This window comes from Pelodiscus sinensis, chromosome 9 (genome assembly GCF_049634645.1).
Source record: "Pelodiscus sinensis isolate JC-2024 chromosome 9, ASM4963464v1, whole genome shotgun sequence".
Lineage (NCBI taxonomy): Eukaryota > Metazoa > Chordata > Testudines > Trionychidae > Pelodiscus > Pelodiscus sinensis.
Window position 1 is genome coordinate 29368419 of NC_134719.1, and position 21787 is coordinate 29390205.

At 43.6% G+C, this 21787-nt stretch overlaps 1 protein-coding gene across 5 annotated transcripts in view; it reads left to right on the forward strand.

The window, feature by feature from the left end:
- Window positions 1-2529: 2529 nt before the first annotated feature.
- Window positions 2530-21787, forward strand: part of SAMD13 (sterile alpha motif domain containing 13) — a 34255-nt gene continuing 14997 nt past the window's right edge. For 2 of the 5 annotated variants that reach the window (XR_012905940.1, XM_025183189.2), the window contains exons 1-3: window positions 2530-2710; window positions 6636-6713; window positions 8496-8580. Coding sequence is in view for 4 of the 5 variants with exons in the window: in XM_025183189.2 (XP_025038974.1) it covers window positions 6704-6713; window positions 8496-8580 (95 nt within the window). In the remaining variant the exon portion in view is untranslated. Of the gene's footprint in view, window positions 2711-6635; window positions 6714-6816; window positions 7082-8495; window positions 8581-21787 lie in introns of those variants that run through there. The other 3 variants (XM_006120290.4, XM_025183188.2, XM_006120292.4) reach the window with 3 other exon arrangements.

Below are 21787 nucleotides of genomic sequence, written 5' to 3' on the forward strand. Positions count from 1 at the left end.
GAATAGACAAGGTGAAAGATTGCAAGAGGAGAACAGATAGGAAAGAGAAATGAGAGAGAAAATATATCGGAAGAAGAGAAATGGCAATTATTGCCTCAGGAAAGGAAGAGAAGGGACAGGTGCACAAGACACTCCCTCTACTTCATTCATCCAACACAAGTAAAACAGGTGTAAGATATGACAGGAACCCTTTCCTTTATTTTACTTTGTGTCCAAATGCATGCTTGTCTTCACCCTTGGCATGCCATCATAATAATATTGTAATAAACTGCCAAAGGCTCAAGGATGGCACCAGCCTTTTCCAGGAGGGTGACTGAAGTGGGCCTTAACCTCCCCTCACCAAGAGGCCTCTTTCTCCACAAGGCCCTGTCTCTTGGCCAAGCCAAGAGGTGGGCAGTGGTAAGATGTCACTCAGGGAGCCTGGGATTCTCTGAGATGCCCTGGCCCCTCTATCTTTCCTGAGCAGCATACTTTAGGGCACAGGGACACAGGCTGGTACCTTGCTTTTGGTTACCCAGGGCAAGTGGAGGAACTTCCCCCCCAGACACACACCTCCCGTAATTGCCCAGGCTCCCTGGTGAACTATTAGCATAGCCTGGCTTTGACTTCTGGCCTGACTTTGCTGTGGGGCCTCAGGGAAGAAGAAAAGGAGCAGGGCCAGGGCCACAGAGGGAATGAGGCTCCTGCATGTGTCCTGCTTTTGCCTTTGAAATGGTGTCAACCTAGTAGGGAGCTCCAGCAGTGAAGTATTGTGAGAGACACAGGTTGGAAGTCAGGTAGTGACACAGCCCCTCATAGGTCTAGATTGCACCCCAGAATGTGATAGCCTCCTGTTCATTGCTCTTCCATTCTGCTCTGATGTATACCCTGTGTCATTCCAGTGAAGTAGATGCACAGGGTGTGAATCAGTGTAAATCACCTTGGGCTCAACCTAGCAACACATTATAAGATCATAATTAATTTTAAGCATGGGACCCCCTAAGCAGGTAATTAACTTTTCTGGATCAGGGCCTTGAAGTATGTGTTTGCACTTGTTAGGCACGCCAGTTGAATGCCAGATTTGAAGATGTGCAGTTTATGCTACTTTATTCTTAGCACCTTTTCTGCTTGATGCGTGGCTTGCAAACCACTGACACCCTGCTGATTCTGGCTTTTTGCACAGGTGTACCTGCTTTGCAACAGCACAACACACAGTCATTCAAAAACACATATGAAGTCCTTGAGGTTGGATCTTTGCTCCAGGACCAGCAGGGGGCCTCATGGAAAAGAAAGTGCCTCATGCTGCTCTCCAGTGACCTCTTTGTCCTGCTCACGAATAGCCATTTTTGGTCTTGACACACACAATGGCATGTGTGGCTTGGGACATTAATTGCCCTTTGTGAAATTACTGGAGAAGGCAAGGTGGGGCAAGGCAAGCAAGGGTAATGGCTCAAAGCTGTGTAGGAAGGTAAGTAACAGATTCTATCCTATTGCAATTAAGGAATGATAATCAAACTTACAGAAAACTAGGGAGTTGATGGGAAAATACAGTCCCTTTGTGGCAAGTTAATAAATGTTTAGAGCCCAGAATGAATAGTTTGGAGGTGAATGAGAGAGCAGGTTGTGTGAACTATGACTTTATTATTAGTTTGTTTTTTGGTAAGAGATCATTATGCAGGTAGATTGGCAATGGACCAGCCTAAATGTGTATCCGTTTCAAATATCCATCTAAATCCTGGCAAGAATTAATTTTAACAGTAAAACTGCCAGATGATTTATTCACCATTGGACAGAAGATGAAAAATATCTGGTTGTATAAGATTCTTCTTAAGAAGGGGAATTTAGGATTTTTGCCTTAAGTTTGGGTAAAATCTCTGAGCATTTTTGCTCTTCTTTGCTTAAGCTCTTAACTTATGGGTGTTCTTTCCTGTCTAACGGCAAGGAAATATAAAGAAAACCAGTATGAAGATTTTAAATATCATGTTGACCTGCAATGACACACAGCAGAATCCTCCATTCCTGAACTCCCAGTCTGTGTCTCATATCATTTATTTCATTTATTCCATAAGTGTATTTTAAATAGTATAAGTAACTTATACAGTGCTACTAGGTTGTTTACAGGCAAAGAGTAAATCAGATTACCTGCCCCTTTAATCAATATTTTAAAAATGAATGGATCATGCAGGAAGTCTTCTTACCAACTAGAGAGTCTTCGATGCAGGTCTGTATATTTTTATTCAGATCTCATAGTGACAGTAAAATTTAAACCAGTGTTTCTCAACAATGATATGAGTATCCTTGGAGGTACTTGAGAGAAGTCTGGGGGGGTATGTCAACACAACTGAAATTTGGAGAAAACTGAATTTTGTTTTAAGTTTTACAGCGCTTTTTATTATTTTTGTAGTTTTTACACAGAAAAATTTCATCACCCATCCAACTATGATTAAGTTGTTTAAACAATGGCAGAAAAAAAATGTGTGTCTGAAAACTGTAGGTACTGGGAGTACTTATAATTTTTTTTTTTTAAAGAGGCACTTTATATAAAAAAAAAAGCTTGAGAAACACTGATTTAAACCATTACTCTTGCTCTGGAGTTATGGACTACAGCTCCCAGCATGCCACAGTACCTGACATATTGTCTGTGATTGGCCAGAGCATCTTCTATTTGGAACTCTGCATGTGGGTGCAGCTGTGCTGGAGGAAGGCTGCCTTTTGCTGGCTATCAAGAAAGGTAAGTGAGGTCTGCTGTGCACTTCAGAGAGGGAATGGGATTTAAAAAAAAAAAAAAATCAGTTTCCTCCTTCTGACTCAATTACTGCTGCATTCCTCCCCAAGCAGCTTCCTTAAAAATGCATGCTTTGCCCTGAAGTATATTTAGAGCAACTTGCAACAGTCCTGTGTGGTGAGCCAGGACTTGCTGCTGAATTGAAGATGAGATGAAAAAAGAATCGTGCATTATTTAAAAAAAGAAGAATACAAAGGGGGATTATCGCACTTTTATGAGCTTACATTTCACTCTGTTTAACACTAGTTGTTTTGGTGTTTCAAGAAAAGTGTCCTAGCAGAAAACTGAAGTTCTAAAGTGAAAGTGATTTGATTTTATTTGTTTCGCTTGATTCCCTTTGTACAAATTTGCTGACATTTTCTGCCCAATCTCATTGCAAAAGAAAAGACATTTGGCTCTATCTTGCTCTCCCAGATCTGAATTCCAGTATCTCTTTTCCACTACAGATTTGCTACACTTTGCTGCCATGCATGTGTGAGGCATTTGGTTTTTCTTGTACTGCAGACTCTTCTAGGGACTTGAAAAGTTTCTCAGTAAAAAGTTAACATTTGAATATTAATAAATGTACAATGTTTGCACTGATTTCTGAACATTTGATCTTGTGCAGATAAAATAAGCGTAGGGCCACCCAGAACTCACCCAAAGACCTGGAACTGTCTAGTTTCATTTCATTCCTAGTGTGACCTGGAAAATACCTTTTACCAGTAAACAGAGGTCAACGAAGCTTCATGTCTGTCCACTGCCTGTTCCCTCACACTCCAGCAATATTTCTGCAAATAATATCTCCTTGTTAAATTATTTGTTACCTCAGAACTGATTAAAAATAACTAAACATGGGGCTTAGGGCTCAGCTACTGGCCTCTTAGGCCATTAATGTATAGGATTCATACATCTGGTTTTGAAGGACTTTTAGGCAGAAGACATGTGCAATTTGAACTTTATTTTAAATACGCTAATGTTTAATTGAACAGCATGATGGAAGAAATGAGAGGACGTGAGTGAATAGCCTGATGTTTGTATTGTCAAATGTCAGTTCATTGCCAAAGTTAGAAACCAGCTGATGCTGCAAACTCAAGATGTCCTCATTTAGAACTTGCTTGCTTGCTTGAGAAACAAAGAGAATTGGTTGTGCAGGTGAACTCTAACAAACACATCTGCCTTTTCCAGTACTTGATGTAAGATGTGAAATGACGGTGGTTCCTTTACTGTGTAACACAGCTTCAAAAGTGTCTGTTACTCCAGTTGATTTTTGTGCGTATTTATTCATTCTAAACAAATTTTAAAATACCAAAAAAGCATGCAGTGTCTTCACACAAAAGTATACTATTTCCATGGTTTGGATGTGCTTTGTTTATTTATCTGTCAATGCATAATGCAGGCAAAGTAAAATTGCCAAGGAAATGGACTTTAATTCTTGCGTACAATATCAAAACCACTATTACTGTGTTTTCAGTGACTGGAGTGATCTTAAAGATGTCAGATTAATAGCCTGGAAATCAAAGTGCTCCATTCACACAACAGTTATGGCACAGACAACAGTAATGCAATTTTCCCCCATACTGCCCAGCCAAAAATTCAGCAGGACTGCCTTGGAGGAACTATCTCTAGTAGTGGGAGTTGAGCAGAGGTTCTTGATAGTCAACCTTAACCTCTTTTCTTCCACTGCCATTAGGGTCACCTACCAGTGCTAGCCACGGCTGTCATTTCATCATGTCCAGTCCACTGGAAATCAGAGAGAGACCACCATCTTAATTCATAAGTTCCTAAGCAGTCATCAGATAGTAATAATTTCCACCTGTCATTCCTGACCTTGGTAGGATTTGAGCTGAATGCATATAATTGTAAGAGGTTTGGCTTAGAAGAAAACCTCTATCGAAGAGAGATGCCTGGTTCTGTGTTAGCCCAGACTGTAATCAAAGATGGACTCATAACTATTTTGTGTTTAAACCCCTTTGGATCAAGGCTGAGATGCAGTATGAGGGAATTTTGCAATAGTTTAATGTGGCTGAACAGTATTTAATTGTGTCCCCCCCCCCCCCCCCGTCAAACACTGCCAGTCATCTATATAACAGCAAATATTTATTATACAACTGAAAGACATCTACAACCTGTGAAGTTAGTTTAGAATTGCAGTGGTGTAAACAGTGGTTAGAAGAGCCACCTAAATGTTCTCTCTCACTGTATGTCCTGCTTGAAAAATTAGGGGGAAGAATTACACTAGGATAACTAATAAAAAGTACATGCTAATGGATTTGTAAAATTGTCTGGTTTTGCTTTTCATTGGGCCAGAACCCAGCTACTTGTTATTAGGGGTGTTAAATATCGGTTAATTGAATAGTTGAGTAACCTCATGAATTCTTATCAGTTACTCGACTATTCTGTAGTCCCTGGGGGCAGAGCTGGCAGCCAGTGTGCTCCAACTCCACCCCCCAGGATCCCCCTGCCACTCCACACTGCTGCCTCTGTATCAGAGGCAGCAGCGCAAGGTGCCGGGCAGGAGCTGGTCTGCAAGAGGAGCCAGTTTAAAAACCAGCTCTGTGCTGCTGCCTCTGATAGAGACAGCAGCATGGTATGGCAGCAGCCCCATCTAAGGTAGGTCTGAGCTCCTGTACCCAGCATGAACTGGAACTGAGCCAAGCTGCCGCCCGGCTCCTAATATATGTTAATGCAGAGCCACAGCGGGAGTAGGTCCAGGACTGAGGAGGGCTGCTGGCCAGCCTGCTAAAAAATTTACTGGCGGGGTTAGGAAGGGAAATGCATGTAGTCTATAGCATTAACCTATATGCTTCTGCTTATTGGGTAATCAACTAAACCGGTGTTTCCCAGTTTCATTTGGGCACGGAACCTTTTTAAACTCAAAATAATTTTGCGGAACCCCTAATAACAGTCTTAGCTATGGAGCTGAAAAAGTAGACCACAAATAAGTAAGGATAATAATAAACAAATGCTAAACAAGATCATGAGATCTACAATTAGTTTAATTGCACATAGTTAAAAACAAAAGTCACATTTAATGTGTACAGAATATTATTTTTTAAATCATAAAATGTTATTGTAATGGAATTTTCTCGTGGAACCCTTATGTTCACTTCGAGGAACCCCTGGGTTCCGCGGAACACCATTTGGGAAACACTGAACTACACTATTACATCCCTACTTGTAATCACAGTGAGAAGTATTTTACTCTATAAATATTCCAATTGACATCAGTAAATCAATTTGTGAAATAAGATATGAATCGACTGTGAGGAAGGCTGGAGGAATCTATTCCCCTGAGTTTCTTCTTTCATCTTTTGTCTTTGTCTAGTCATTTCAGTGGTGCAATTGTAGAATCTTTCCAACAGTCTGTGCACTTCCATTCAAACTTCTTTGTTTTTCATGCTCAACCAGAAGTGCACAGATTTCAAAAGAAATTAGGCGGCACTCGATTTCAGGGTGTATGCTTATGGCTAGAGTATTCTGTCACTTGTGTTATTAAATGAATTCATTTATTAATTCAGCCCTAATTTTTTCCACTGTCCATACAAGTATCCTTGGATCAACTTCTTTACAGTTTGAGCAAAGTTGCTCCAATATACTGTTACTAAATACATTCCCTTTAGTAGTAGGGGGTGGGTGGGAAAAGTGTACAGTGTGGAGGTCCCAAGAAGCAAATCACAAATCTTATGTTGAGTGTTAAGTGTATTACTCCCCTTTATAATGATACATGAGTAGATTTTTCTGGTCTTTGCAGGAATTCTTTCCTGAAAAAAAATTGCTAAAACTAGCCCCTCCGTGATTTCTTCCAAAGGAAAATACTGTTAGAGAGCACCTCAGAAGCATATTTGTTCCTGAAACATCTGAAATGTATTCTCTCTCTATTTTCACTCAGGTTAAGTTAGTTGGAAACCACTCATGAATATTTAACAGAGTAAGCAGTTGTGAGAAAGCAGTTCTTTGATGAAAAAAGGTAGGGGGAAAAGATTCATTAATTTCAAAAGAGTTATGGCTCTTTACAAGGCAGTTGTTAAGTGGAGTCTGCAGCAGGAGACGTGATTTATAGGATTAAATAGTTATGCTGAAGGGATTTAGCTAAAGTGAGCAGGAAGAACACTGTACCTTTAAAAAGTCAGCCATGAAACAGAAGGCTGTTGGTGCAGCTTGTATGTGGTTCCTAACGTCATGCTGGCGCTGAGCCAGCTTGATCTTATTTCACTGTGTCAAACTGTACCTCCTTATTGAATTCCTTTGCCAGCCTACTTTATGAAAGAAATCCTTGGGGGTTCTTTTGCTGTTCTTGATAAGCTTGTAAAAATGATTTGTTTTAGTTGCTTGTAGGTAGGTTTTTCTTTTTTACTTTTTTCTTAGAAAAATGACAATGTGGTGTAATGTTGCCTAGTGAATGATTTCTGAGATGCTTATAAAATGGTGAATGTGTGTAACTCAGTTTCCAAAATCTTTCCTTGTACATTGAGGGGAGGGAAAAGGAAAGCAACTCTCAATAGATGATCTCAGCAATTAAAAACTGCAAGTTTTTGTCTGTGTGTGTGTGCTGGAAATGAAAATGCCACACACCTGCAGCTTTATTTCTTCTTTTAATCTTGTTTCACTGTGTCAGGGAGAACATTTCGCGAATAGTATAATTGTTTCACTTGTCATTTTGCAGTAATCTCCTTAGATGAAATGAGAAGTGATTTGGAAGAAATGTATTAAATTATCTGCTCTACAGTGCAGAAAGAATCATCTTTTTGATTAGTTTCTTATAGTTGTATTTGGTGTTCTGCATCCTATTAATTATATACTAAATATGATAATGGTTTTTCACAAGGTGCTTTTTAAATGTTAGTTGATATCCTAGATTTTTATAAACTTTACATAGATGTGATTTCCCATTCTTTTCTCCTTCAGAGGGCTCTGTGACATGTCATAGGCATCCATTAATGCCACTGCAAGAATATCTTGAATATTTAGTTAGTTACACAGAGCTCCGTGATACAGGAATCACTTGCTGATGAGAGGGGAGTCTTGAGTCACCTCTGCACTTCTACCCATGTACATGATGGTGGTGCAAAAATGTGTACTGGGAAAATATCCCCGCACACAGATGGAGGGGTGGGGGAGGGAGAGAAGGGAGAAAAAATCGTTTTTTCTTCAATTTCATTCTAACTATGGGCCTCAACTTCTCTCCCCTGCACTCATTTCATCTACTGGAGACGCTTTCACTAGCTCAGGAAGGATAAGTCGTGTGGCTAAGGCACAGAAATAGGCCTCAACAGACATGGATTCAACTCCTGGTTCTGCCACAAATGTCCTGTATAACCTTGGGTAAATCGCCTAGTTCATTTATACCAAAGTTTCCAATCTGTAAAATGGGATGCCAATACTCCCTCCCTCACAGGGATGTTGTGAGGAAAAATACCACATTTGTGAGATGTTAGAATATTGGGGGCACAGAAAACCCTATACACACGTATTAGAAAGCACATGGGAAAAGGGTTAAATCAAATGTTTAGTCCTTGTCTGTAGAGCAGACAGCACCTCTGGAGTTTGATCATCAGCTTTACCTAGTTTACAAGATGTTGCCAGTTTCTCTTCTTTTCTGAAGAGAGAAGCAAGGCCCAGGCTGCATTTTTCTCTCTAAAGTAAAGAGAAGGTGGTGGTGTGCAGAACACTCATTGCTGTTTCCTTGTATTGCTCTTTCGAATTCACTGTTAATTAAACACAGCTTTTTTTTTCTCTGGTTATTTGTTAGTTGCTGAAGTTAAAGAAACCTCTACTTTCTCCATGCTGTCAGTTGACATGGAAAACAAGGAGAATGGCTCACTGGATGTCAAAAAGTAAGTGAATTCCTGGGGAATGGTATTTGTAGACAGCAAAGAGATTTCAGTTTTAGTTTTAATTCCTTCACAATAATGTGGTTGTGTGTGTGTGTGGGGGGGGTATGTTTGTTTGTTTTGTAAGTTTTTCCCATTTGCAGTTGTCTTTATTGCATTCCAGCTGGGAAACAGAAATGTCAGACATTGTATTGGATAAAGGGGCATCCTACCGCCAGGTTCTTTTTAACCAGAACTGCTATGGAACTCCTTTCTGCACTCAGCATGTGGAAACAGAACTATAAAGCCAATATGTACTGTGTACCTGATGAAGTCAAGTTCGTACTGCTGTGTGGGGAAAAGGCTTTGTTCTCAATTGTGCCAATGGGTGCTTCATACTAGGTGCATGTGTGCGTGCGTGTGTGCGCGCGTGTATTGTTGGTTGGAGATTTTTCATCAGCAATGCCCATGAGTCTGCACCTGTGTCTGACACATCCCCATGTTCTTGTCCAGAGTATATAGGCAGAGGTTGACCTTCCACTGCTCCAGTTCCTTCTCAACTGCTTGCAGCTTGAGTCAGAGTGTTACAGCGTTTGCTTGCTAGCTTTGATCCAGCTTGCTTGTTTTCTTCTTTTATTTATTAGTATTTGTTTTATTTACATTGCTGTTTCTTATTTTAATTTCTAGCACATAATTGTGCTTTCTGGAGGGGATACTACTTTTGTTTGCATGGAGACTGACATAATGGTGCAGCGGGCCTCGCCTAGGCTTCCTCTCGTTCTGAATCCCTAAGCTCCTCCACTGAAAGCCGGGATGATATCGTCTCAGACTCAGACATTGCCATCCAAAACGCCACCATCTTCCCATTCCAGCTTCCTTCCTCTCCAAGGATGAGGACTCATGAGCCAGTTGGTGGTTGTCCCATCAATTCTGGCATAACCTCACCATAATGAGCTTTGTGAATCCTTGGGCCCAGTGATATGATGTGTTCTCCATTCTCACCCTGAAGGGGTTAATGTAGGTCAGAGGGGGCAATTAACTTATTAGGCTGAAAGCTGGGGGATCATTAGGCTGAGGGGAAGCCCTAATTACAGTAAGCTAATTTACACAGGAAAAGGCAGGACTTCTATAAGGCCAGGGAGCGGATAGCAGAAAGGGGCTGCAGGAAGTAGTCTGAAGGCACTCCCTTTGAGAAGGGAGATATATGTAGGGGTATAGAATTTAGTCTACACAACTCCATGGGAGGAGGGAATTTGGGCTGGCAAACTAGGGGTGGGGGAAGCCAGAAGGAGTAAAAAAAGTGTCAGGGAAAAGACAGCAAGATTCAAGATGGTGCAGACCTTAGCTTCTGATTAGAGGGTTCCCAAGCTGGAATCTGGAATTAGAGGGTTGGCCTGGGTTCCCCGGGGGGAGTGGCACCATTGGGGCAGTGATTGAGACTAAGGAAAGACTTTGATACCCTAGAAGAAGAGGATTATAGTGACCAGGCTGGTGGGCCTACCCATGAAGGCAAAGCACCCTGAGTAGCACAGTAGGAGACAGCAGCAACAGCAGGGTGCACCATGAGCAGCAGAAGTGGGCCTTGGACCTGAAAAGAGCTATTCCTAAGAGCATCCAGAGGGAGGCACCTCAAGTAGTGAATAGAGCACATTGTGACAGGCCCCTTGTAGTGATCAGCTGTATAGACTGCTGTCACACAATAGGAATCTCCAGGGACAACAGCCTCTGGTACCCAGGGGACCCTCTACCCAGCAGACCTTCCTGGGAGACAAGAGTTAAGGTCAGAAACAGAGTCATTTCCTTTGGTTAAATCCTCCTCACCAGATAGGGTGGATATGCCCCTTCCACCATTCTATTCACATGACTTCAGAACTTTCCAAGAGTTAGTGAAGAGTATAGCAGAGGCCCTGCAGATCCCCTTGGAGGAGATATAGGAACCTCAGCAGCCACTCATTTACATATCGCTACTCAAGGATAGATGCCTTGTCTATCAACGAAGCTCCATTGTTACTGGCCTATGCAATATGGCAAACTCTAGCAACCATCCAGCCTACCTGCAAGAGGGCTGACAAAAACCTCTAAGTACCAGGCAAGGGTTCAGAGTCCTGGTCCAGATTGACTGTTCAAATACTGCTCAAATACCTGGACCCACTCCGCTGCAAGAGCTATTCCTCAGCTTGCAGCAACTGTACCTTCAACTCCAGAGGAATTTTGTTGCACTCAACTTCCAAGATGCCTATTTCCAGCTCACAAGTGAGTTTTATGATTCATTGTGGGCAACAACCATTGCCAGCACTGGGGTCTTACCTTTTGGCTTCTCAGGCAGCAAGTTTTCACAAAAAGCCTCTTGGTCACCACTGCCGATTTCCGACAAATGACAATAGTCATCCTCCCCTAGCTGGATGACTCATTCTTCAAGTGTCACTCCTGCCTCTAGGAATCCAACAAGATCCTGCCCTTCTTTTGCTCTCTGGGCCTTCCGCTCAGTGCAGAAAAGCCTACTTTGACACCTGTTTACACATAGACTTCATTGGAGCCACTCTGGACTCTGCAATTGCCAGAGCATATCTGCCTCCAGTAGAGATTCCCCACAAAGTCAATCTCATTTCTACACAACATCAGAGCCCTCAAACCAAAGCAAGGCCTTCAACTTTTGGGGCATATGGCAGCTGGTATATTTGTGACACTTAATGCAAGACTGGATATTTGGTGTGTTCAGGCCTGATTCAAATCAGGATACAATCCCAATAAACATAAGCTGTTTGTTCCTCAGAGAGGGTATGTCTACACTACCCCGCTAGTTCGAACTAGCGGGGTAATGTATGCATACCGAACTTGCTAATGAAACCCGGGATTTGAATTTCCCGGGCTTCATTAGCATAAAGCCGGCGCCGCCATTTTTAAAAGCCGGCTAGTGCGAACCCTGTGCCGCGCGGCTACACGCGGCATGGGCTAGATATTTCGAACTACGTAGCCGTTCCACGTTCCCCGTTCCACGAGTAGTACAAATAGTTCGGAATGGCTACGTAGTTCGAACTATCTAGCCCATGCCGCGTGTAGCCGCGCGGCACAGGGTTTGCACTAGCCGGCTTTTAAAAATGGCGGCGCCGGCTTTATGCTAATAAAGCCCGGGAAATTCAAATCCCGGGCTTCATTAGCAAGTTCGGTATGCATACATTACCCCGCTAGTTCGAACTAGCAGGGTAGTGTAGACATACCCAGAGTCCTCAACTCTCTCCACTGGTTGAGAGACTCACCAAGCTCTATGTGGGAGGTCCGTTCTTGCTCTGACGTCCCACAGAGATCACCCACCATGTGTCTCCATGTTAGGTTAGGGTGCCCACCTTCAGTACTGCGTGGTTCAAGGTAAATGGACTCCCCAAGAGTTTTGCTCCAATCAGCATCCTTAAACTCAGAACAGTTTGCCTACACAACATCGAAGAGTCAGATTAATGACTGTCTATAGAATGTCTGTTTACCATATAAATTGACAAGGAGGAGCAACATCCCCGTTGCTATGCACAGATTCAATAAAACTCTGAAACAAGGACATCTCCCACCACATAGACATGTGCACGTTTTATCTGACAAGCTGACTGAATTCAGTTCTAAATTTCCCCCCAAAATATATATTCTGCACTGGCCAGCCCTCTCCTGGACAGTCTGGATATTTTAGGTCAGTTACTCCTGTAATGGGATCAATGTACAACTTGTTACTTTAAATGGAGTTACTCATGCCATTCAGTTGAAATACAACATTCAGTTTGTTTTGATTACATAAAAAAAACCAGTGCATTTAACTACTAAGGCATTTTAAGTGAGTACAAGTTCCAGGCATTAAAGTCAGAAATGGTTACAAAAGAAATAAAGATAAAATGCTTTCTAGTGCTCAGACTTAACAAACTAGAATTGGTAATGGTGAAATCCGTACTATATGTTCCCAAGAATATTACTGACCAAATTCTCAGGTCAGGATCTGCTCTCAAAGTTCAAAGGTTGTTTCTTTCATTGTCTTAGGTGAGAGAGAGGAAGACAGGGAGAGATACTGTGGGGTGTTTTTGCCCCTCACTTTACAGTTCAGTCCGCCTTTGAAATGCATTTTCCTGAGGCCTACCCCTAGATAAATCTCCTTTCCTGCTGTGAAGTCATGGAGACTCAAGGTGGGAGAGGTTCCATGCTGCTGTTTGATAAATCTGATTATTCCTGCCCCCCCCCCCTTTTTTTGCCAATGAATGGCCACTTCACAGGTTTTTGCCCATCAGTTTTGATGACACCTGGCTAGAGATGTCAGCTTCTCCTTTGTCTTTGATAAACTGATTTACTCAGCCTTGTCTGGTAAACACGTATCAGATCTAATTTTAAGTTATGTTTATGACTTTGCATATAATGTTATTACAAACATTTCACCATTGATCAGCGAGTTACCAGTTTTTAAATGATACCTCAGAAGGCATATTGTGTACAGGGACTATTACAGGAGTCTATAAGGTATGACTGTAGAGGTGCATTCGGTCACCCCCACACTATTTGGGTTATCAGGAGTATGTTTTAGTCAGAAACCCATCACTGAAAATTTACCTGCAAAAGTGGAAGCATTTCAAATCTTGGTGCATAGAGCATCCCCTATCCCCTAGAGATGTGAACAACTAGTCGTCTATCCGATAAGCAAATGCTTATCCGATAGTTGACAGGCTAGTCGACTAGTCCCTTCCCCCAACTTGCTGCCTCTATTAGAGGCTGCAAGGTGGGAGGAGGAGGGCGTACTTAAAGTGGCAGCGCCGCATAAAGCTGGGTCCTGAAACGCCGCATGCAGCCTGGGGCCAGCTGAGGTATCCCCACACTGCATGTGGCATTTCAAAGTGGCAGCACTGCGTGAAGAGTGGGATCAGCTGGGGACCCCTCCACTGACCCCTGCTAACCCTGGGCTCCATGCAGTGCTGCAGCTTTGAAACGCCACAGGGAGCCTGATGCTGGGCTCCCTGCAGCGTTTCAAACGGGCAGCGCCGCATGGAGCCCAGGGTTAGCAGGGGAGTCCCCAGCTGACCCCAGGCTTAACGCAGCGCATCTGCCTTTGAAGTGTAGCCCTTCAAAGCGTACACTTCAAAGGTGGACACACCCTATCGACTAATAGAATAGTCGATGCAAAATGCAACGACTATTCGACTAGTCAATTACATGAAATTTAACATTCCTACTCTCTTCTTCTGAGTCTCTCAACACATACATGTTTGATCGTTGGCTAACTTTAAAAACCAAGAGCATATTTCCGAGCTCCAGTAAGGTCCTCTAGCTGCTGTTACAATTTTTTCCCACCAGTCCAGGGTTTTCCAGTATTTACACACCTTACTGCTGCAAAGCATATTATAAAGCATATGCCCCCATTCTTGTTTCTTACCTAAGGTTCATTAGACTTCCACATAAAAAAAAGATGTTCAGTTACCTGTTTCCTATACAAAACTTCATGCCTCGTGGGAGGAAACCGTTCTTCACATATTGTGGGTAGGAGAGGAGCTCTAGCCTTTTATCCTATGAGGACTAACCTCTTTTCCCAGGCTTTGTCTCCTCAGAAAGAGTGAAAGGATGTTCGATTTCCATCCAGCGACTGTCTGAAGGGGTTTCAGGATGCACTGTAGCATGTTACAAAGCCTTGGAGTTTGTCCCACCAGAGATGACTGCGCTTTCCACTAGGGCACAATTCATTTCTATAACCCTGTGTAACAACTTCCACAGATATTTGCAAGGGCACCACTTGGACGTGTGTGGGCACATTTTCTCAGCACTGTGACACTGTGCATACACCTAGGGGAGATGGAGCCTGAAGCAAGGCTGGTCTCCAATCTGTAGCAAATTTGCCTCTTCAGGAGCATAAATCCTATTGACAGTTGATGCTCCTGAATCGCTTTTGACAATAAAATTCAGGCTCCTAAATCATGAAGGTGTTGCAGTGCTAAGTGCAGCAATGGCTATGTATCTTTAAACTCTGGGCCCTACAGTTCATTGCTCTTTTTTTCTTTACTCCTGCTGTTTGCATGACCAGCCACCTAGAGCTTTCATTCTTTTTTATGTATACAGATGCTGAGAGTAAGCATCTCAAGTTGCAGTTACACAGCATAGGTCTGCTGACAAGAGGGGGCAAAGAAGGCAACTGCCCTAGGGCCTGATGGTTCGAAAGGGCTGAGGGTCCCCGGACAGGCCCTTTATATCACTGCAGGAGCACTGCACAGCACAGCTGGGGGCAGCACAAAGGTCTGTGGGAAGAGGGTGATGCTGAGGACAGGCTGCTCCACTCCCTCTGGTAGTCCGAAGCCCCTCCCCCTCACACACCTTGCCCAGGGGCTCTGCAAGGCTGCTGGCTCTCCTGACACAGCACCTTCCATCCTTCCTGTGATTACAGAAGGAGATGTCATCAGGAGAACTCCTTTGTTGAAGAGGTGTTAACTGCTCAGGTAGATGATCAGAAAAGGGCGCAGTAGGTAGGCCAGGTACCTTTCTGGGCTTCCTGTGATTGGGTGGCACATCAGCAGTTGCTGTTGGTAGCTAGGAGTCACAGCGCCTTTACGGGTTTAAAGCTCCCTATGTGCATAATGTAGCTCCCTATGTGCATAGTGTATGTAGCTTCAGCCTTACACACTCACCAATTCTCTTTCCTTGTCTAAAGAACTGAGCTGTGCACAGTAATAAGGCTACGTGTTCCAAAGAGAATTCTGTTCCTCTGCTGGTTTCTCCTCCCATCCACATGCGATGACCAATGGAGATGATACATACATTCGGTGCAGTGTCTTATCTGATATAATGCATTTCCAACTTTTCTGTCTAAAAACCTCCAGGACCTGCTATTTTTATTCCTTCTAACATCAGCATAGGTTCTTCACCCTGGTCAATCTAAATAGTAACACTAGGTCGGAACAGTAAACTGCGTGAATGCATGTACCCACATGCAGACACATACTTTGGCTTGCTTCACAGCAGACCTGTTGCTTGGGGACATAAACTGCTCTCAGATAAATTCCTTCTCTTTTTCCCTGGAGGAAACAGACTGCCTGGTGATGGGCATGTTCTCAAACACAGGTAGCTAAATTAGATAAACGCTTCTTAATCTCTACCTCTGTGCTTGCATCTCATCACCACAAGATGATGACACAACACCTTATTACCACACAACATCAGGACCTTTGATGACCGCTATCAAAACTGGTGAGCTTCCTCTCCTATTTAGATCTACTTTAAGCACTGGTTACAGCACAGAAATATACATTTATGCAGTAACTATAAATAGATCATAACATGTATGTTCATTCAGAAACCACCCTCAATTAGCAGCCTCACTTTACCATGGGTGTGGCCGAGGGAAAGTAATCAAAGCAAGGACTGCTTATATTTAATTATTTCCTGTTAGGTTCAAATGATAGAGGCTCAGCTGCTAATTGAATATGGCTATTTAAAGCTGGTAGTTAACGTAATTAAATTGAACAGAAACTGTGGTCTCAAAGTGAATGTATACGGTGTGTGTGTATGCTTATGTACAAAACAAGCATTTGGCACTGCATTAGAGCGGTTATAAATAGATGTAATAAAAGCTGGTTTTTCAAGATATTCCTGTATTTTACAAAGGCACAACACATAGACTGTAGTGAAAAGCTAACAGGCTATAACTTTATTCGTAATCAGTGCATCTGGCACCTGGCAATTGAACCTGTTAGGTCATAAAATGTTAGTCCCTTTACTGTTTTAAGGCACCCTGTGTGCAGGACATAAGACCTGTGTATGGCTTAAACTCTGTTTGTCACAAATCCCCTTTCTTTGTCTAAAGTAGAGTTGTAAAATCTCGTTTCATTAGTTAACTGGTTAAATGTTAACCGCTTAAACGACCACCCCACGCGCTGTGGCTGAGCTGGAGTGCCCCCTTCTCCCCCCCTGGACCAGGACTGCTCCTGCCGGGTTGGAGCGCCCCTGCCCTGTGGCATGCCTGGTTAGGGCCTACTGCAGACCAGGGCTGCTCTGTCTGGGCTGGAGTGCCTTCCACCAGTGGCGGGTCCTGTGGAGCTGGCACAGCTCCCTGTCCCCAGTGGGTGGGGGGGTTGTTCCAGTCTCCACAGGTTAACTGTAACCAGTACGCCTCACCTGTTAAGGGCGAGGCTTACACCTTAACCAGTTAAACCGTCACATCCCTAGTCTAAAGAATTGAGCTGTGTACAATAACCAATCAATGAAGATGCTATTCAATCCACAGTCTGGGAGCCAATAGAACAGGTTACAAATCTAGCCAGTCTCAACTGCTGCAACAGGGTCCTGCTGGAGGACTACAGCAGATAGAGACAAAGGCAGCAACAGCCCTGGTCAAACAGCAGCAAAGGACAGAACTATGTAGCACTTTAAAGACTAACAAGATGGTTTATTAGGTGATGAGCTTTCGTGGGCCAGACCCACTTCCTCAGATCAATTTGTGGAAGAAAATTGGCACAGCCATATATACCAAAGGGATACAAACAAAAAAATGAACACACATGAAATTGACAAATCAAATTTTAGAAGAGTGTGGGTGAGGGGGGAAGGTTAGTGTCTGTGAGGTAATGACATAGGGGTGATAATAGGGGAAGCTATCTTTGTAATAGGTGAGATAATTAGAGTCTTTGTTTAGACCCATACATAAAGTGTCAAATTTAAGCATGAATGACAATTCTGAAGCTTCTCATTGAAGTCTGGAGTTAAAGTCTCTTTGAAGTAATATGCATGTTTTAAGGTCATTGCGGGAATGGTCAGTCTGGCTGAAATGGCAAGCAACAGCTTTCTGTCTGTGAGGGTATATCTACACTACAAAGTTAATTCAAACTAACAGCCGTTAGTTCGAATTAACTTTCATAGCGTCTATACATGCAAACCGCTAGTTCGAACTTAATTCGAACTAGTGGAGCACTTAATTCGAATTAGGTAAACCTCATTCTACGAGGACTAACGCCTAGTTCGAATTAAGTAGTTCGAATTAAGGGCTGTGTAGCCACTTAATTCGAACTAGTTGGAGGCTAGCCCTTCCCAGCTTGCCCTGGTGGCCACTCTGGGCCCAACCAGGGAAACTTTTCTGCCCCCTTCCCGGCCCCGATCCCTTAAAGGGGCACAGTCTGGCTACAGTGCTCGTGCCAGTTGCAAGCCTGCCAGCACCCAGCCAGCAGACTCTGCACCTGGCACGGCATGAGCCAGCCATCTGCTGCCACCCAACCCTCCGCCTCTTCCCAGGACCAGACTGGCCGCTCACAGGATCTTGCCCTGGGTTGTAAGAGGCGGGCGCCCGCCTGGTCTAGTGCGGAGATCGTGGACCTCATCGAGGTTTGGGGGGAGACCTCCAATGTCCACGACCTCCGCACTAGGCACAGGAATGCGGCCATCTTGGGCAGGATAGCTGCCGGCCTGGCCACCAAAGGTCACATGTGAACCCAGGAGCAGGTTTGCATGAAAATCAAGTTGGTCCAATGAGACCCCCGACCTGAGCTTAGAACATAAGAACGGCCGTACTGGGTCAGACCAAAGGTCCATCTAGCCCAGTAGCCTGTCTGCCGACAGTGGCCAGCACTAGGTATCCCGGAGGGGATGGACCGAAGACAATGACCAAGCGATTTGTCTCGTGCCATCCATCTCCAGCCTTCCACAAACAGAGGCCAGGGACACCGTTCCTACCCCATGGCTAATAGCACTCCATGGGCCCAACCTCTATGAATTTATCTAACTTCTCTTTAAACTTTGTTATAGTTCTAGCCTTCACAGCCTCCTGGGGCAAGGAGTTCCACAGGTTGGCTATGTGCTGTGTGAAGAAGAACTTTCGCATATTAGTTTTAAACCTGCTACCCATTCATTTCATTTGGTGTCCTCTAGTCCTCATGTTATGGGAACTAATGAAGAACTTTTCTTTATTCACTCTCTCCACATGACTCATGCTTTTATAGACCTCTATCATATCCCAGGATGCTGTCTGGCCTAAAGTTTTTGAGCCATTGCTGTGAAAAGCTTTTGTATTATATTTAATGAATGATAGGAAATGTTTTTGAAGGGGCTAAAATGCAAATGTTGTAGGCTGTTACCATGCAACTCTACAGACATACAATTCTGTTGTTACATACAAATATAGATCCCAAGAGTCATAGGAGAAGCAACAGACATTAAGCTCCCTGCTGTGTTTCACAGGATTTATCCAGTCACACAACTGGGTGTCGCTTGAGGCATTAAACAAAGTTTGAGCCACCATCTGCAATTCTGTGCCGGTTCTTCATGCCTGGTGAAAAGCAGTAAGGAGACTGGTAGACCCTCTGCTGACAGAGATGGTCACTGCTTCTTTCAGCAAAATTGATCTGACAGTGGTCTGGCATGGCTGCCTGACTAAGTCCAGGCACGATGGTGGGGAAAAGAAACCTTTTGAACAGCAGGCCAAAAGCAATCTCCTGAGCACATCAACTGGTGTACGCCTTTCTCTTTTGACTCGCTGTCCAATACTGGCCACAATCTATAATTTGATTCCTGACCTTGAAGGCCCAATACGGACTTGGCCACTGCTGTTTCAAGGATCACTTAGCTCCTGAAGACCGCAAACAACCACAGTACTCAACAGGAGAGGCTGAGGGACTTGGCTTATTTAGTTTATAGAAGAGAAGAGTGGGGGGCAGGGGATTTGATACTAACTTCAACTACCTGAAAGTTGGGATGTGGGGGGGGTGTCTAGAGAGGATGGAGAGAGTCTGTTCTCAGTGGTGACAGATGACAGAATGAGGAGCGATGGTCTCAAGTTGCAGTGGGGGAGGTCTAGGTTGGATATTAGGAAAAAACATTTGACTAGGAGGGTGGTGAAGCACTGCAGTGGGTTGTGTGGGGAAATGGTAGAATCTTCATCCCTAGAGGATTTAAAGTCCTGACTGGGATGATGTAGTTGGGATTGTTCCTGCTTTTAGCAAGGGGATGGACTCGATGACCTCCTGAGGTCTCTTCCACCCTTATGATTCTATGAACAGTGGAGCCCTGGTGTTACTATGGTGGTAGGTGTCATACGGATACTGAGACTGCAGCAAGAGTAAGACTTATCAGAGCAGGTACTGGACCATCTGAGCAGCATGAACTCTCTTCCATAGCAGTGATGCTAGCTCTCGCCAGTTTTGATGTCTGAAGCAAGACTCACTACTGTGGCATTGCTTTCCCTATTAGCAATCTAAGCAGAACTCAGTATAGACCAATGAAGGAAGAGAAAAGAAAAGGAAAAGCGAAGCAGGAGAATTATTTTTTAAAATTTCTAAATATACTCGAATAGCATTTTTGCAAGGGTGGGTAGTACTGTCTTCTTGAGTTCTTGTATGCTTACATAAGCTTTGCTAGACCTTGTATTCCATAATGACAAACACATTTATAAATATATAGGTATGCATATATGTGCTGTGCACTTGGGATTAGATTCCAGCACTAAAGACTATTCAGAGGGGAAAGATACTGTAGACATCCTTGTTTTTCATGTTCAAAATAAAGGCAGCTAGAGCAATGTCTCTGGGCCAGATTTCTGCCCTGGGACATATATGCATGCAAATTCCAGTGGTTGCAATGAGGTCTTGGGCCACATATCTGAAAACTGAATTTGGGCTTCTAATTTTTATATTCATATTCAAAATACATATTATAAAGACCTTTGGCTGAGAGTCTGCTTCTCTGTGGGGAACTACTTTTAATTATTTGAGACTGTGGAAGGCTACATCTACACTGGCACCCTTTTCCAGAAATGCTTAAAACGGAACAGTTTTCCGTTATAAGTATTTCCAGAAAAAGCGCGTCTACATTGGCAGGATGCTTTTCCAGTAAAAGCACTTTTTCCGGAAAAGCGTCCGTGGCCAATGTAGACACGCTTTTCCGGAAAAAAGCCCCGATCGTCATTTTCGCGATCGTCATTTTTGCGGAAAAGAATACTGTGCTGTCTACACTGGCCCTTTTCCGGAACAGTTTTTCTGGAAAAGGACTTTTGCCTGAACGGGATCAGCATAGTTTTTCCGGAAAAACACTGACAATTTTACAGTAGATCGTCATTGCTTTTCTGGAAAAGCAAGCGGCTAGTGTAGACAGCTGGCAAGTTATTCCGGAAAAGCAGCTGCTTTTCCGGAATAAGTGGCCCAGTGTAGACACAGCCAAAGTGTTTAGCCTGATTTCAGGTAACTACTATATATCTGAGAGCCTGTCAGTCTGTCTGTCTGTTCAAGAACTTCTCCTAAGCAATAAGAACTACGGCCACCAAATTTAGTATACAGTTTCTTCTTATCATAACTTAAAGAAAGTTAGGATTTGGTTGTGCCAGGAAAATGGGATGTGCCCACAATGGATTGCTTCTTATAAAGCTATATAGAAAAGAACAGACTCACTGGCCAGGTGAAAGGGGCTGGCTGGGGATGTCCCCCACCCCCTCTACCCCCCAGTTCATACGGGGACATTGCTGACTGTTCCCCTTCAGCAGGGAATGAGGGGAAAGTGCACAGTTTGCTCCATTCCTCACTCTGACAGGGGAGTGCAAGGTACAGAAGAACCTGGACCTGCCCCAGCTGAGGGACATGCACCCTTCCCTCAGCTGTGCCCGCTGAAGCTGCAGCAGCCATGGAGAGGTGCTTCTCACCTGGCCCCAAGCTGCTAAGGTGAGAGAGGGCTGGTGTAGTGCTCTTTCCCAGGACAGCTTGCACACTGAACTTCTCCTTGCCAGCCCCACCCCAGAGCAATGATTTACATGAAGAAAAACAAAAATTATTTGAGTTAAAGGCCAGGTAAATCTTACAATACAGGCATATTAGTTTTTGTGATTTCCTCATTGCTGCTACAGCTGAGTCTTTGACAAGGATGGCACTGTTAAAATGGAGAATATTCGTGACTAAACTTTTGTACATTGAAAGCTGTAACTGTAGAAGCATTTTATAAAAACAGGTGTTTCCTGTGAGTGACTACTTGCTGTTCATCTCCTTAAATTACTGGATGAAAGCCAAAGTCAAACTAGTTGCATGCAGGTTTTACTAACAACTTGCAGAGCCAAAAAGGTTATCTGAGATAAGAAGGTAGGCTATGGATAAGCAATGCTGTCTGGAATCACTCTGAATTAATGACCAATGGGAACCATTCTGAATGATTTGTTGTTTCTGCTGCTGCTGCTGCTGAAAGCAATTGCCTGAAGTCAGCCATAGAAAGGAGCCAGTTCTGACTGTGTTTAACAGATGATTTCTGGTATTCTTAGCTG